This window comes from Acomys minous (genome assembly GCF_964271855.1).
Source record: "Acomys minous genome assembly, chromosome: 16".
NCBI classification, from domain to species: domain Eukaryota; kingdom Metazoa; phylum Chordata; class Mammalia; order Rodentia; family Muridae; genus Acomys; species Acomys minous.
The window spans coordinates 8,883,633-8,901,316 of record NC_140498.1 but is presented as its reverse complement, the minus strand read 5'-3'; the positions used below and the strand labels follow the sequence as shown (position 1 = coordinate 8,901,316).

Genomic DNA, 17,684 nt, shown 5'->3' with positions numbered 1-17,684 from the left:
AAGGCTGGACTGATCTCTGCAGGTTCTAGGTCAAGATGGAAATGTAAGAAAATCATTCTTTGAGACAGTTGTAATTTAATAAGAGCTGAGGTGATGGCTCAGTCGGTGACGTATTTGTCTTGCAAGAGTTTGATCCCCAGAACCCATATGAAAAAGCAGGGCATGGTGGTGTGTGCTGGCAGTCCCAGGACTGGGGAGGTGGAGGTAGGGGGAGCACTGGGTTCACTGGACAGCCAGGAAAAACAGTGAGTTCCAGGCCAATGAGAAACTCCGTTTCAGAATGAGGTTGATGGAACTGTGTGAAAGCCCAGCTCTCAAGACTGACCTTAGCCTTCACACACACACACTCATGTGTACACGCGCACACCACATGCATACACACACCATTACACACACACACACACACACACACACACACACACACACACACACACACACAAAGGGAAATGAGGCTGAGGGTAGACCAGTTGTCCCGGTCACATAGACAGCACTTCAGGAAGTTGCTGGTGTCTGCTTAGGCTTTCATGGGTTCCAGTTACCTGGGGCCCTTGTATCACATGGACCCTCCAACCTCTTTTTGCTTACCACCATAGAAAGGAGACATTCTGTGTGTAAAGCTGGGGAAAACATTCTGAAGCCTAGGAAAGCATATAAATTAGTGTACCGTTGCTCAGTGAGCGCAGCTGACATACTTTTCTCCCTGTGGAGCATCCAGGAGGTCACGTGGTATCTGCAGGGTAAGAGTGAGGACCAAGGGGCTGCAAGGCTCCTGATCTGAGGAGTCTTTTGGGCTTCTCCCTCACAGAGTCACTTCTGTCCCATCCTCTCTCCACCCGCCACAAACACGCAAATACACACAAGCCCTGGTGCCCTCGGGAAGGCTGGAGGCGTTCACATAGGGTCTTTTGGATTAATTCACCCTGGGTTGTTAAGAATCAAAAGGCAGTCGGGCATGGTGGCGCACACCTTTAATCCCAGCACTCTGGAGGCAGAGGCAGGTGGATTGCTGTGAGTTCGAGGCCAGCCTGGTCTACAAAACAAGTCCAGTACAGTCAGTTACTGTACAGACAGTGACAGATAAACCCTGTCTTGAAAAACAAAAACCAACAAAACAAAACAAAAGAATCAGGAGGGGGCTGGAGAGATGGCTCAGAGGTTAAGAGCACTGACTGCTCTTCCAGAGGTCCTGAGTTCAATTCCCAGCAACCACGTAGTGGCTCACAACCATCTCTAATGTGATCTGATGCCTTCTTCTGGCCTGCAGGTGTACATGGAGGCAGAGCACTGTATACATAGTAAATAAATAAATAAAATTTTAGAAAAGAAAAAATAATTAGAAAGCCCCCAGTGCCTCCCTGGGACCTAGCTCAGTGACTGAAAATATCCTTAAAACCACAACCACATACCCTAGTACTTAATTTCCCCAAGGTGCTCCGTTGCTTTCCTCAGTCCCCTTCATGAGGACTGGACCCTGACTTGGTTCTATTGTGAACTTTCTCCTGCAGTTTCCACCTGGGTGTTCTTGTGGGTCACAACACTGACTGTTAAAACAGAGTCAGAAGATCCTGGTTATAATCAGTATTACACAGAAAAAAAAATCCTCAAAAGATAAAATACAAATAATTACTTACTAGGAGGAAGACTTTAAATTTTTACACAGCTGATTAAATCAGTGAGGTGGCCATTTTTAGCGTATCAAACTTGCAATAATGAACACTTGTAACATCTAAGGCAGACGAATGTGTCACTGGTGGGACCGTGGACCGGAAGAAGGGTCCTGCGAGGCAGTATGGTGATATCCACTCAAATAATTAGAGCTCCCACAATCCACTAGTTCCTCATCTAAGAAATGTAACTTATACTATTAAAAATTAGAAATTTGCTCAGTTAAATTTCAACAATATATTCCAACGGGCCTCACATTTTTATGTTTAGAAAAGTTTGACACCATACAGTAGTTTTATGTCATGGAGAAAAGGTTTCGAAAAGCCATTTTGGCGGCATACTGACCTCTCCCACATAATTCATTGTTAGCAATATATGCTATTATTCATTGTCATCACTAACATTCTCTGCCTCAAATAATATTTTAAAGCTTTAGTCTGCTGTTTAATTTGATCCAAACAGCAGCAGCAACAACAACAACAAACCAAAAACCGTAGTATAAAGCTGGCTGGAGAGATGGCTCAGTGGTTTAAGAGCACTGACTGCTCTTCCAGAGGACCAGGGTTCAATTTTCAGCACCCACATGGCAGCTTGCAACTGCCTGTAACTCCAAGCTCTGACACCCTCACACTGACATACATGCAGGCAAAACACCAATGTATATAAAATTTTTAAAAATGTTTTAAACCATAGTATAAAATTACAGGGACATTTTTACTTCATTTTATTAAAATCAAGCAACCAGCAAACAAAGCAGTGATGAGCATGGCAGAAACATGTTTTCTATATTTTAATTATTGTTTCTTTTTCTTCTTCTTCTCCTCCTCCTCCTCCTCCTCCTCCTTCTTCTTCTTTTGGTTTTTCCAGATAGGCTTTCTCTGTGTAGGCTGGCCTCAAACTCACAGAGACCCACCTGCCTCTACCCCCCTGAGTGCTATTCTAATTCTTAGTAGGTAAAAAGCATATTATTTTTATAATTAGAAAAAATAGGTAATTTAAAAGATATGATTTAGATATATTTGGCCACACAAATATTTTAATATTTTGAAAATAAATATATATATTTTTTTGGTTTTTTGAGACAGGTTTCTCTGTGTAGTCTCGGCTATCCTGGACTAACTTTGTAGACCAAGCTGGCCTCGAACTCACAGTGGTCCTCTTGCCTCTGCCTCTGGAGTGGTGGTATTAAAGGCATGTGCCACCACCGCCTGGCATAAATTTTTATTAAAAATAATAAAAGTTATTTGTAAAAATGTTCTACTTTTTAGTATAAAATATTTAAAAATAATATCTCAAACTCTATGTTTGATGTTACCAAACTGTTTATTTTCAATAAGAAGCTAATACCTAGTATGTAATTCAGTGGCTAGTTGGTGGAGATTCATTTTGTCAGTTTTCCAAATCAGGACTTTCCCGCCCCCCCCCCCTTTTATATTAATTTCTAGAGCAGGTGCAACCCTTTTTAGCAGCAGCAAAGGTTTCTTTCCTTGTCATTGTCTTTCTTGTGCTAGGCCCTCCCAAACAGTCTCTGTTGACTTCCTTCCAAAGTCGCCCTTCCTGTGCCCTGCTGCGGCCGGCGTGTCGTGACGTGTCCTGTGCTCTGTGGATCTCTAGGTTGCCCGAGAGTGTCTCTTTCACCGCGAGAAGAGAATGGGGATTGACCTAGTTCACGACGAAGCAGAAAAAGAACTACTGACGGTAAGCGTGGGGGGAAGTGCGTCAACAGCGTGGTAAGCGTGGGGGGAAGTGCGTCAACAGCGAGAAGTTTAAGTGAAGAAATCGAGGGGTGCTGTCTGAAGCCGCCTACAGGTAGATTTACAGTGCCTAGCAAAGGTTCGTTTTCTTGGTTTTATGAGTAATACGTGTTGACTGAGACTTTTAAAAATACAGGAAGGAGTAAAGGAAGATTAGATGTTTGCAGCCCCTTCAGATATAAATCAGTGTAAATTTTGGAGTTTTTTAGTCATTCTGTCAAACATGTTTAGCTAGATACCACTGCCTCACGCAGTAATGACCCACACATGTCTACAAGGCTGCACCCACACTGTATTTGTGAATGTAAAAAACTCCTAAAAAGTGACACTGAGGCCATTTTCCTTGTCACTGCATATCCTTGTAGGACACAACTTTGATTGTCCAATTCCCAGTTTTCATAATGTGAAGATGCTGCCGCTTGACAGCAGCTCAGTCTTCCCTCCCTGACCACTTGGGTAGCTTCGTCATCTCACACACTCCTTGGCAGTGTGTGCTTGGTCCCCAAGGAAGGCACAGGGTCAGGCCCCCATGGCTCGATGCCGCCATGGTGTCAGGAACATCACTGCGGGTCACAGTGCACACTCCTGATTCCTTCCTCCCAGTCCCTTTCCGGAATGGTGACCGAGGTGTCAAGCAGTCAAAGGGTGTAAACATCTGGGGAAGTCCTGTCCCCGTGCCAAGCTGCCAGCCCAGGGATGATGCGTCCCACCAGCTCTGTGGAGTCTCCCAGGCTCACTTGCACTTTCCACCTGTTAAAGCCGACTTACCCCCCTGAGGTCTCTCACCTTTCTGCACTACCTACAGTAACGACTCCCAGTCTGCTAAGGTTTTAGACTCCGTGTGCTTGAGGCTACTCCAAGTCTCTTTCTTTGGCTAAGACATTGAAATAAATACCACTTCTACACCTTAAGTGTTCTGACAGTTTTTAAATGTTTGATTAACATGTAATAATAGTAATAAGGATCAAGTACGTACTGGTCAAATCCAGTGTCTGTCCTTCCTTCCGGCTCACTTCCCAGCCTGTCCTACCCTGTGGCCTACCTCTTCCTACAGATGGTAGAGTGGCCTTGGCTACAGCCATTGTCCCTGTGAACCCTACTGTCAGTCTAGTTCTTTATCTGAAAACAAACAAATAAAAAACCCACCCCACATCCCTACACTATGACATATGAAGACATGACATTGAAACAAATGGAAGGCTTAAGAATAAAAGATAAAAATGATTAAATTACTTAGGAAAAGTATGCATAAATTATTTTGACACAGGAGTGGGTGAAAGTGTTTTGGATACAATACTAAAACAAAATAAAAAATAATAAGCTACATCAACAAAACTAAAAAAAAAAAAATGGTGCATCGAAGACAATTATCTTGAGCAAAAACCTTCACATATCATATATCTGATGTGGGCTTGTTTTAGAGAAAAACAAGTAATTGAAATTTTAAAAATGGTTGAGTTGTCCAAGCCAGGCATGGTGATGCATGCCTTTAATTCTAGCACATGGGAGACAGAGGCAGGAGGTTCTCTGTGAGTTCAAGCTTAGCCTGGTCTACAAATCGATTCCAGGACAGCCAAGTATACACAAAGAGACCCTGACTCCACCCCCCACCCCCAAATGGTTGAATTGTCTCATCAGTTCACCAATTGGGAGAAGCCAAGACCAATAGCGTCATGAGACGCTACCGCCAAGAAGATACAAACCACCTGCATAAAAAGACTCAACCTCACAGCCCCTAGGATAGAGACTTCTATACAGAAAACAAAAGCCGAGACTGTGGAGGGATTAAAATCCATGCACATTGTTGGTGGGAATGGAAAAGGTTGCATCTGCTTTCGAAAATGACTACTCGGAGTCACTACGTAACCCAGTAACTCTACTCCAACTGCCCAAGAAGAGAAGAAAGCCTGTGTGCAAAGGGAAACTTAACATCACACAGGCAGAGGAGGTTATTTATTTATTTATTTATTTATTTATTTATTTTTGAGACAAGGTTTCTCTGTGTAGCCCTGGCTGTACCGGAACTTGCTCTGTAGACCAGGCTGGCCTTGAACTCACAGAGACACACCTGCCTCTTCCTCCCAGGATTAAAGGTGTGCACTTCCACTGCCCAGAAGCAAAGGAGGTTTTTAAGGGGGAAAAGTTTAAAAAAATTATGGGCTAACCATCTAGTTATCTTTGCAAAAGGCTGGGGAAGTTTGTCCATTGTCCTTACATTTAATATACAAGTCACCTTTGGTCACAACTAGCCAATGGCAGAGCTGGCTTTTGAATCATCACTGGCTGACGTTGAAGCAGGTGTGTAGCCACAGTTGCAACAAACCTAGGAGTGTGTGTGTGTTGGGGGACGGGGCAACACATTTTCACTTGGGGTGAAGGGAAGGGAAAGACGATGGAGTCTCTACTCTGACACCTCCCAGCTCCACAACACTGCCCTAAGAATACAGTTCATGAGAGGTGGGTGGTAGAGCGAGGTGCCCTCTGAAGGTATCCCCGGCTCAAATAGGAGGCTTTAGTCCAAGGTTCCTCAGGCACAGAGTCAAAGCTCCTATTTGGCGTTCACCCACAGTCCTGCTAGTGGGATCACGCAGCCGGCATGTAGTACACGGACATTTTGAGACTCTCCAGGGAGTCTCCTACTCTTCTCCCAGTCTATGCATGCACAGGTTATCATTCCTCCTCACGACAGAGTCCGGGACTCATGGGCCCAGCTCCCAGGTCCTATAGGAATGGCTGTGCTCTGCAGAAGCTGCAGTCATGGGCTCACTGGACCCAGGCCACGCCCACAGCTCCTGCCTCCCGCAAGCTTTCATCTTCAGGCAGAGGAGAGGGTGGCTTACACCACATGTATCTCCACTGCAGGTGGGAGTGCAGATTGACAGGTCAGCTGACACTGGACAGTGCTACTTGGTCCCCTTTTTACTCTTTCCTTATTCATGTAAGTTCCTCCGCCTTCCTCCATCTGCTGCTGTTCCTCCGAATTTATTTGAATTCTCAAATTAAAAATTATTGTTTAAAGATTTAAAAGATACTAACGTCTTATTAGACGTGTTTTCCCAGTGGAAATCCCAGGAATTTCCAATGCGTGCCTTGTACGTGAAAGCACTTCACATATTGTAAAGTGCTCTAATGATGCTTTCTAAGTGGGGCTCCATGCCTCTCTCTCCCTCTTTCTCTCCCTCCTTTCCTCTCTCTCTGTCTCTGTCTCTCTGTCTTTGTTTCTCTGTCTCTCTGTTTCTCTCTCTCTGTTTCTCTCCTCACCTTTCTTCTACTCTTTCCCTCCTCGTCCCCCTCCCCTCCATGTAATTGAGACATACAAAAATTAAACAATACAAACATCTAAGACTCTCCTAGCATCCCATGACTGACTATTTGTAATAACAGGTAGAATTTTGATAGGACATGGAAGCAGAAAAAAAAAACAAAACTCTTAGTTGATTCCACTGATCTCGAGCCTCTCAGAATTGCACAGCAGATTTTTAAAAAAACATTTTAAGGATATTCAGTACTGTCTAAACATGTATGTAGCATGTTCATATGTGTGTGGGAGTGCACATGTATGTGTATGTGCATTTGTGTGAAGGCAAAGGACAGCATCAGCTGTCGTCACTCTGGAGAATGCTTTTTATTTCTTTCCAGGCAAGGCCTTTCATGGGCCTGAAAGCTGATCGATTAGGTTAGACCAGATGGTCATCAAACTTCAAGGATGTGCTGGTTTCAGCCTCCTCGGGGCCGGCATTACAGACGCCGGTCATCATGTCTGACACCTTTGTGTGGGTTCGAACTCAGGTCCTTGTGCTTGCAAGAGAAGTGCTTTACTGATTGAACCCCCCCACTCCCTGGCACCCCTTATTTAATACCGTTAAGTTTAAACAATAAAGGAAGAAGGCAACTGGCAGGCGATCATATACTAGAACGAAGAAACTATCATCAGATTAACAAAGACAGAAATAAAAAAAAATTGTTTGATAAATTTTAGCATCATAGAAATCATTAATGTCAATATAAAAAGCACCATGAACAAAATTATATTGCATCTGATGTGCAGATTGTTGTGATTGTTTTTCTTCGCATCCCCAAGCTCTGGGAACGACAACTCAGGATACTCAAAATATTTTTTACAAATTCCTAGGCCGTATAGCGAGGCTCTTCTCTGACTAACTCATAATTTGAAATAACTTATTTATACTATTCTTAGTTCTGCCACATGACTGGGTACAATGCCTCTGTCCTCTTTCATGTCTTCCTGGGTGAGTCTCCTGTGCCTGGCTCTATTCCAGAATCTGCCTGACAGATGTCCCACCTCCTATTTCCTGTCTCGACTATAGGCCATTAGCTTCTTTTCAACAGGTGATGCTTCCACACAGACACAAAAGATTCCTTCTATACTTCCCCTTTTCTTCATTCCAATAAAAGGCTTTTTTCTCTTACAGTAATAAACTATATACAATAAAAACAATTACGAAATAATCAGGTAGATTTATATTCACAATGCCCAGTCCATATGCACTTGACAACTTAGGAGAAAGTATTTTCCATTATCTATCCTATCTTGGTGAGTTCAGAATTCTGTACTTAAGTCATTTTCTATCATAACTGGCATGGCCAACCTAAAATCATCTAGATCTAGAAACATCTTCTTAAATCCTAAACAACTTAAGTGTAATTGTTTGATTTTGTTTTGACACTGATGGGGGTCTCCTACTCTGTATCCAGCCTAGCCTTAGATTTAATCTCCTCAGCATCTCAGCCTTCCTTGTAGCCTACCACCACATGTGACTAAAGGTTGCTTTTAAAATATGTTAAGAACATCTAATACATCCTTATATTAGCCTACAAATACAGGTAGGTTGGCTGTTTGTCTTGGGCATGTTGTGCTACACTGGCAAGAGTTGGAGGGCAGATGACTGCCTGGTGTGCCCAAGGAAGGCAGATTTGTTCGTCATTGTACACAAATGGAACATTCCAGAAGGAAATTTTAGCTTTAATTGCCAAACTTTCAAAATGAGCATGATCCTTGGCCATGTCTGCAGGTTTACTCTGATTGTTCACAGCAGCATTGTTTAATGTCATGGGAAAGCATCCAAAGTTCAAGATGCCACAAACCAGAATATTAATAATGATCCTTTTTTACTTTAGAAAATGGTTAAAAAATCACTGTACACACTTATAAAAATGTCTGAAGGATATTGTTTGAGTTTGCAAATTTTATAATGTTAATATCAATTTCAGGGGAGAATTAATATTTACATGCTATGAAATAGTTCATATATCATTGTAGCCTCAAAATGCCACACATTTGGTCAAGTGTGTGGCATAACTAACACAGGTATTGGTTCAAGTGGTGGGGGCTGGACCACAGGGCACAGGGTGGAAGGTCAATTTCCATGTCTGAAACACAGAGCTGGTCCTGCGAGTGCTGTGTGCATAGCCAAAGAGATGCTCTCAGGACTGGCCCTCAACCTTCACTAGTTTCCTTTGCTTTTGGAGGAAAGTTGTGATGGAAAGAAGTATCAGTTGAGTTCAGTATTGCACATTACTGGAATCTTAGGACTTTTGTTGTTGTTTTATTTGAGCTAAAGACAAAGATGGAGTAGAAACAAAAACTAAAGTTTTTAACTCATGTTCCATCTTGGTCCATATTATGGTTTCCCTATAGTCCTTTATGGGAGGATGGGTTTGTATTATCATGGTGCGTGCCGGTAAATACGTAAATGTAAAGTTATTTTAATGCTTAATGTCACAGATTTTCAACAAATAAAAGTTTCCTTTATTGATGGCTTTGAACACTGCTGACTTTCAGTGCTGTACTCAATGTGTTGTCTTTTTCTTCAATTGAGTAGGAAGTTGATACCATTCTGTGTTGTCAAGAAAGAATGAGGCGACATCTGGATAAGGCGATTGCCCAACTTGCGTAAGCATTTCCTCTCTGTCTGGCATTAAAGCCTAGCATTGGACTATGCTTCTGCCTCCTGTGCACATTTCTCTTAGAGATTTAAAAGAACACACACACACACACACACACACACACGCAAACACACACACACACACACACACACACACACGCATGCACGCAAACACACACACAAACACACACATAAACATGCATGCACACAGGGGCACAAACACACATACACATATATGGGCACACCCAAATTTTTATTCAAACATTAGGATAAATGCTTGGAATATTGTCTTCTATTTTTTTTTTTAAGTTAATTTGGAGATGCTGTGGGAAAGGTGGCTGATGTTTTCCTTAAACTCGGGAATCTTTCACTTTGAGGCCTTTGTTCAGTCCTGGCAATTGGAAAGGGAGTAGGCCGTGTCTCCCTTTTATTTTCCCTATAGTCCTATAGTCCGTAAAGACCCACCTGTCCTGATTACAGCATCACTCACCACCCCCAGGGCACTGTGATTCTGCACTACCTCTGCCCTCCCCCAGAATGCAAAGCCCTCAAGGGAATAGGCTCCCAGGCACCTACTCTTTTCAGCAAGGGTGGAGGACAATCGGAAGGAAGAGCGGCAACCAGGGAAGTTCTTAAGTTGTGGTAACAGCTGTCAGAATAGGAAAAGTGCTGGCTGCGCCTATTGTCTAATAGTTCTTGGAGGGTCTGTGTTGGCTATGGTCACAGAATGAAGCAGTGTTGAAAATGCCTCCCAAAGAAATGATAGCTACATATATCCTACTGTTACCAAAGGTGACAAGTGTACTCCTCAGGTAGCAAGTGTCAGAGAGGCATCAAATTACTACCTGCTCAATTTGTCCAACCTGGGCCTTTGGGTCAACACTGGCTGACATGCTGTGTGCGGCTCTCTGGAGGTGGCCTTAGAAGGCTCTATAACTTGGGAATTGTTGCCTGGCACGGTTTGGCTATGGACAGGGTAGTTCCACAAGGAAGGGGAGAGAAACCCGTCGGGCCCGTGAAACAACAAAATCTTTTATTATTCCCACCATGTAAGTGGAGTTGCTGATGGATCAGGGCCATCAGACAAGCACCGATTAGGGGCTAAAGCTGGGTTTATAAGCACAAAAGCCTCAAGCTCCTGGGCCAAGTTACAGTTATAATCACCAATCAGAACTCGGGGATTAGGGACTTTCCAAAGAATTCCGTCCAACAACATCAACTGACATTGGATGTGTTTTTGCCCAACCCAATCAACTCCATTTGTTCATTGGCATTATGCTTTGGGAGACTATTGTTGCCTAGAGAGGGGGTTGGTCACCTTATGTAAAACGGAATCTGAAGTCGAAATGGCAGTATTGAAGACAAGTTCCTTTCATCTGCTCCCAACATTGCTCCCTCGTCTGGTGGCTAATGAGACGAATCTTCATCTAGAGGGTTTTTGGAAAAAGAGTGGGTTGTAATGGGCTCTTAAAACCATGAGCTTAACTGAGTTAATTCTTGATTGACTAAATTTAACTAAAGCATTGAGACTGCAAGTCCCTATAAATACTGGGGGGGGGGGGGGGGAGGACCAGTGGTCCTGCTAAGGTGGTGAGTAGCCAATCAAAGAGATTCTGGAATCAGTTATAGGTCTCCTGTGTTTCTCCCTATCCGATCGGGTTCGTTTTATTTTTTGCTAAGGTGTCTTGAACCATCCCAGAGGCATAAACACTACGTTTCCCCCAAAGGGAATTTACTTTCAACTTAGCATTTCAGCTTGTCAAGGGGGCAGGGACCATGTACTCAGTTCTGTAATAATTACTTTCAGCTGCAACTGGTGCATCAGCTGTTGGTCCCCAGGAAGGCTGAAAATGCTAGTCAAAAGCCTGGGCAGTGGGGCATTTTTCAGAAGCATCTGATTAGCTGATCCAGATGAAGGGACCAGGAACAATTATATCAGCTGGGCAGAGCAAGGAAATTAGAAAATGTATGGCTCAAGGATTAAAGAGGCACCAGGAAGTGGAATGGAGCTAAATCCCATGTTCTTGGAGATAAACAGATTAAAGATATTAAATGGGATTAAGGAAGGGATGACCTCAGGGCAAGATCCCACCCAGCTGAGCTTCCATCTTGTGAAAGGAATTAAAGAAAAGTTTAGGTCTGGGTATGGTGCTACGTGCCTTTAATCCCAGCACATAGGAGACAGAGGCATGCAGTTCTCCGAGTTCAAGGCCAGACTGATCTACTGAGCAAGTTCCAGGACAGCTAAGCTTTGGCAGTGAAGGAAACCACCGAAGACAGAAAGCTGGTGAAGATGTAATTGGAAGGGTGTGGGGGGGGTCATGTTCCAGCCCCAGCAAGCAGCAGAACTCGGCAGCTTCAGGCAGCTGTGTCTGTGTCCGTCTTCAGAATCAAGGATGGAATTTCCCTCTGTGACCAAGAAAAGCCGCTGAGGCCATGAATGTGTCAGGGAAGTCCACGGAGGCCCAGAGAGGCCATTGTGTGATGCTGTGAAGGTGAAGCCCGGGTTGCCTTGGAGACCCCAAGAGGTTAGTTAGAGATGCCAGAGCTGTGGGATACCTACCGAGGAAAGCTGCTCACAGGGAACCAGCCCAAGAGAAAGAAGCGTGTTGTAGTCAGCAAAGCTGAAAGGAGATCTGAAGAGCATTTTACCATCAGACATGGAGATGCCAAGTTTGGCGTTTGCCCAGCTGGTTTCAGTCTTGCTTTTGGTCCAGTATTTCCTCCCTCTGTTCCTTTCCCTATGGTTTGGAATGGTGATGTGACATTAGAAGTATGTGACCTGCTTTTTGATTTTGATTTTATGGGGCATTACAGTTAGAGATGTATAAATCTCAGCATGAATCTCAGAAGAGACTTTGGACTTTTAAAAATTGTTGAGACTGTGAGAGACTATGAGGACTTTTGAAGTTGGACTAAATGCGTTTTGCATCATGCTATGGCTATAAGCCTATGGGGGGCCAGGGAGTGGCATGTGGTGTTTTGAATAGGTGTGGACCCCACAGACTCATGTATTTGAATGCTTGACTCATGGGATGGGTACTATTAGGAGATGTGACCTTGTTGGTTGGTGGAAATGTGGCCCTGTGGGGGCAGGTTTTGAGTTCTCCTATGCTCAAGCTCCGCCCAGTATGGAACACAGTCCTACTCTGCTGCCTTCAGATCAAGATGTAGACCTCTCGGCTCCTCAAGTCTGCCCGCTTGTTGCCATGCTTCCCGCCATGATGGTGATGGACTAAACCTTTGAAACTGTAAGCCAGCCCCAGTTAAAGGTTTATAAGAGTTGCCTTGGGCACATTGTCTCTTCACAGCAATGACAACTCTAATTAAGGCAGCAAGTCAGCAGTCTCCAGTTTCACTCAGAAGGAAATCTGTGCCTTTTTGACATCCAACCTATGTGATCTGACTGTCCTTATGCTGAGGCTCCGTGTCATCTGCTAAGGCCCTCCTGACCATCCTGTGTAAAATCACAGCCTTTACTTGGGGTTCCTGGTCCCCTTTTCTGGTTTTCACCTTGTTCTTTTAGACACACCAGCTGCCTGTCTGGTGTGTAGATTGTCTGTGTGCCCACAGTAGGGTGAACTCCTAGGAGAAATTTCCGCTGCGTTCACTGTTTCTAGGGCCACACAACAGTTGTTGAATGAACTGTCACGTGAGTGAGGATACGTTTCACCTTTCACCCACGGTCACCCCTTATCTAGGGCTAGTCTCTGGGCATGACCTGTGGTCCCTCTCTCTTGGCATTCAGGAACGAATGCATCTTTGAGGTTGCCAGGCTCTCTTCTCTTCCAGTGGCTGGGGGATGGAGGGTGGGGCAGTCCTGGGGTGGACTGCCAGCTCCCTGACCTCACCTGAAGCACTCTTGAAAAGCTGATTCAGACTCTACATTTGTATCTCCTGGGAAACAGCTGAGCCATAACATGGCCCCAAACTTAGATGACCAAATGGGTTCAGGGAGCCTTTGTTGTATATGTTCCCTAAGTTCTTGGGGGCACGGGGTGGGGAGGGAGTAGAGTCAAGGCATAGAAGAGAAGAGGGTGAGAATATAGGAGCTGACTGAGGAGGAGGGAAGGAAGACACAGAAACGGACATAGGTCACAAACCAGTGTCCTGTCTGGGACAGCTGGTGTGCATTAGAAGACATTATTTTCCATTCGCCTCCTCTCACCTCCTTTCACCTACATCCCATGGACAGGAAGTGTGGTCAAGGTGGGGAAGGGCGGGCCAGGGCAAGGGTGGGTCCTCATGGCTCCCATGCACTGCCATCTCCACAGATGCTCCCTTAGAGTGAGAGTTGATTGTTTTGGTGGAAAAGTGTGGAAGGCCCTGACTTAGAAGGGCAATCAATGCCCAGTCACTTGGGAAGTAGTTTGCCTGACTGGAACCATGTCTCTCTTCTCACCCCTCTGTACTGTAGCTCAGATAGAGCTGCACAGCATGAGCTTGAGAAGGATTTGAGTGATAAACAGGCTGCCCTCCGCATTGACGATAAATGCAAGCATCTGCGCAACACGTCTGAGGGCGTCGGCTACTTCCGGGGAGTGGAGAAAGTCGATGCAACGTAAGTTGGCACGCGCCATTCTGTGATTGTAATGGCATGTTAATGTTTGTTTAATAAGCTTCGCAACACAACAACTGAGCAGTTATTATTCTAGTCTTAACCCTCTAAACCCGGTTTCTTCCCAGTGTACAACCCCAGAGATGGTTGCACATTGTAGCTTTTCCTGCTCCAGCTCCTCTCCTGATGTCCCCTGGACCTCTGCCCATGGCTCAATGCCTTACTTCCTCCTCTAACCTCTCCTCTCCTGCAGGGCAGGAAGTCCAGCCCTATTCTCTCCCCTGCTCAACGATTGGCTGTGAGCTGCTTTATTGGCATGCCAGGGGATAATTGGGGAGCAGTGTTTACATAACATTGAGCCAGGAGATTCTCAGAACAAGGATGGCAACCAGATTATTGGGGGTGGGGAGTACAGAAACCAGCATCTGAATTACACAATAACCTTATGCCTACAAAAGGCAGACTCACTTTCATAACAGCTTGCTCTGGGAAAACTCATCAACTCCAGTGAGAATGAATTCATGCTCCCCAGAGAGGCATGCATGTAGGCAGTGGATAAAACTTAGTGAGGGGGACATCTGCCTGGATTTGCCCCTAGCACCTCAAAGTGAAGAGTGTTTGTAAGGGCACTGATGCTCTTGAAGAAGTGGTTCTCAACCTTCCTACTGCTGGGACCCTTTAATACAATTTCTCATGTTGTGGTGAACCCCCAACCATAATATTATTTGTGTTGCCACTTCATAACTATAATGTAGCTACTGTTATGAATCATAATATTTTTGGAGATAAGGATTTGCCAATGGAGTCATGACCAACAGGTTTAGAACCACTGACTTAAAGGCTCTTCGTCCTAACAATGCACTGATGGTAATCACTGTTGATATGCGTTGAAATGGAATGTGCAAAGTATAGTCAGGTGCCTGAAGAGACACACTTGGCCTTGACCAGGTTTCAATAAAGTTTTATTCTGGTAGAGCCAGGCCTTGAGAATTGAACCATCCTGCATTCTTTCAGCAAAGAAAAAAATTTTTTTCCGTAATATGAAAATGGTACCTTCTTGTGCAGAAAGTTTAGAAAAACACAGAAAGGAAACCAGACATTGCCAATTCCTAGATGCCCTGAGCCCTGTGTGCATAGGGGAAGCCATGAATGCCTTTCTTACCACTGCCTGCCACATTTGCTTTACTGGTAGCTCTTTGCTAGACCCTTGGATGCCATTTTGGGCAAGGTTTACAGTTTGAACCAGCCACTTCCTTTCAAAAAATTAACCAAGCTGATTCAGTGAAGTTTGCATAGAATAAAGTGACAAAACTGCACATGTGTGTTGGTGGGTTTGACATATTTGAATGTCTGTATAACCACAGCCACACATCAAATGGAGACTTGCCATCACTCTGCAAAGGTCTTATGGTGTCCTCCACCCCTGTGTCTACACTTTACCCCTAAAGTGATTCCAAAATTGATTTGTCCTGTGGGTGCCTCATCCCACAAAGCAGCTCCCTCCCTTGAGAGCCACATAACCGAGCACCACATGGATTTTTAATGTTCATATGTGAATCAGAACCAGATCCTGTGTTCTATGGAGTTGCCACATGATGCCTCTTAACTTGAGTCAAGGTGAGCAGAGAGCATCCTTTTTTGTTGCCTCCGCAGAGGATGGGCAGTGGCCTGAGACCTAGCCCTTTTCAAAGGCCCCCAATTTCAGCACAAGCGCTTTGCCATCCCTTTCAAAATATATGGAGCAAACATGACATTGCTTTGGGTCTAGTCAACATTGAGTTCCATTCAATAGCTTATGAAAAGAACAAGCAAACAGATATCACCTGTTAACTCTACCATCCAGAGGGGCTGGAGAGATGGCTCAAAGGTTAAGAGCACCATTTGCTCTTCCAAAGGTCCTGAGTTCAATTCCCAGCAACCACATGGTGGCTTACAACCACTTGTAATGAGTGCCTTCTTGTGATGGGCAGGCGCACGTATGGGCAAAATATTGTATAAATAATAAATAAATCTTAAAAAAAATCTACCATCCAGAGACACCCAAGTTGACAACTGGTCCTCAGTCCTTCCAAGTGTCCCCAAAGGAACAGATGCTAGCGTATAATCTTAAAGAATGGCATTGCCCACACACCATCTCTATAGCATACCCAGCTTTTCACTGCACACTGTATCAATAATATTGCTTGTTAGCCTACTGTTCCTAGGTTAGTGTAGATTCATGAAATAAATATTTGTGAATTTGCATGCTACATAGATTTTTCTTACATATTAATCTAACCTGTGCTTTCATTCATTTAGGTTGTTTCTAAGCTTTCAAACCTTTACATAAGTATTGCTGAAATGAATGCCTTTCCATATCCATCTTTGGAAATACCATTTTCTTAGTGTGGGTGGAATTTATGAGTTACAAACATTTAAGTAGTAAACTCTTAGTCTGTGCTGCCTTTCTATCGCCCAACGAGATCATACCAATTCAACGTTCTCGCTGCAAGAGGGCCGACATTCCTAAAGCCGTCAGCAGCTGCAAGTTAACACATCTCATTTTACTCTTCCGGGAAGGTTTCTCAGCGAGCTGCTGTTTGTTGGAACATCGTTGGCTACCCCCCCCCCCCCCCCGCAAGGCTGATATTTTTGTTTCTGTGTATTGGGCTGGTCATGACACCTTTGTAAAGAACCTGCATGCTCTTGCCTCTCAATAATCCATGCCCAGACTGGCAAAATAATTACTTTATGCCTATCAGTAGACTGTTGGTTAAGAGTAAAATAAGCAACAATTGAGAACAAAAGTTAGATTAGCTTTGTGTTGTTTGTTTTCATTTTGTGAGGTGTGTCTAGGATGGGGACATGGGGCCTTTCTCTTTCAGGAGGAACAGTCCCTGCAGACCATCTAGGCTAATGTGCCATTGTCGCCATCGGCTCTCTTCCCATTTCCAGGGTATCAGTGCCCGAGTCATGGGCCAAGTTTACAGATGACAACATTCTCCGCTCCCAGAGCGAGAGGGCGGCCTCCGCTAAGCTGAGAGAGGACACTGAGAACCTTCTGGTTGTGACAGCCAATGAGATGTGGAATCAGTTCAACAAGGTGAACTTGGCCTTCACCAACCGCATCGCTGAGACTGCAGATGCTAAGAATAAGATCCATATTCACTTATCGAAGGTGAGGAGCTTGCTTGGCCCAAGAGCTGTACCCAGGTCTGGGGGGTGAGGGGAGGGAGAGGAGAGGGGAAGTGAGAGAGATGGTGTTCAGAGGCAAAGAGTTTGCTTGGCACATGCAAGGCCCCTGGCTCCACCAGCAGGATTGAAAGAATAAAACTAAAAAGTCACTCATTCGTAAGTTCCCATCACTGCTGTGGACAAGGCAGGATACTCTGAGAGCACAAATCTCTCACCGCCCCCCCCCCACCCAGAAAAGAGCCATAAGTCACACGGTCTCCTGGCCATCCAGCCTGAGGAAAATTAAAAGCAGCACAAGGCATGCCGTTTATTTTAGTCTGAGGCCAGGTGTCAAAGTGAAGAGGGAATTTGCGGGTATTCGGAACACAAAGAACACACTGTATAGGGAAAGGTTCTTAGTATTTAATGGAAACAAAAATATTATGGTAAAGCTTAATGAGTCGCTGCAATGACTAGGAAGAGAATTTAGTAGAACATATGGTACGGGGTGTGGGGCTGGATCAGTCATTTTGGACCTCTTTTAATGGACCGAAGGACCAAAGATAGGAAGCAAAAAAGATTGAGTGTCCCTGAGTCTGTGAAGTGTTCTGTGCTGTGAGTATAGGAGTTTTAAATGAAAAATTAATG

General features: G+C 44.4%; 1 protein-coding gene across 2 annotated transcripts in view; it reads left to right on the top strand.

The window, feature by feature from the left end:
• TEKT3 (tektin 3) overlaps window positions 1-17,684 on the top strand; it is a 46,696-nt gene that overhangs the window by 17,428 nt on the left and 11,584 nt on the right. For both annotated transcript variants that reach the window (XM_084760906.1, XM_084760907.1), the window contains 4 exons: window positions 3,280-3,363; window positions 9,263-9,333; window positions 13,743-13,886; window positions 16,818-17,040. In XM_084760906.1, the coding sequence (XP_084617032.1) occupies window positions 3,280-3,363; window positions 9,263-9,333; window positions 13,743-13,886; window positions 16,818-17,040 (522 nt within the window). The remainder of the gene's footprint in view (window positions 1-3,279; window positions 3,364-9,262; window positions 9,334-13,742; window positions 13,887-16,817; window positions 17,041-17,684) is intronic.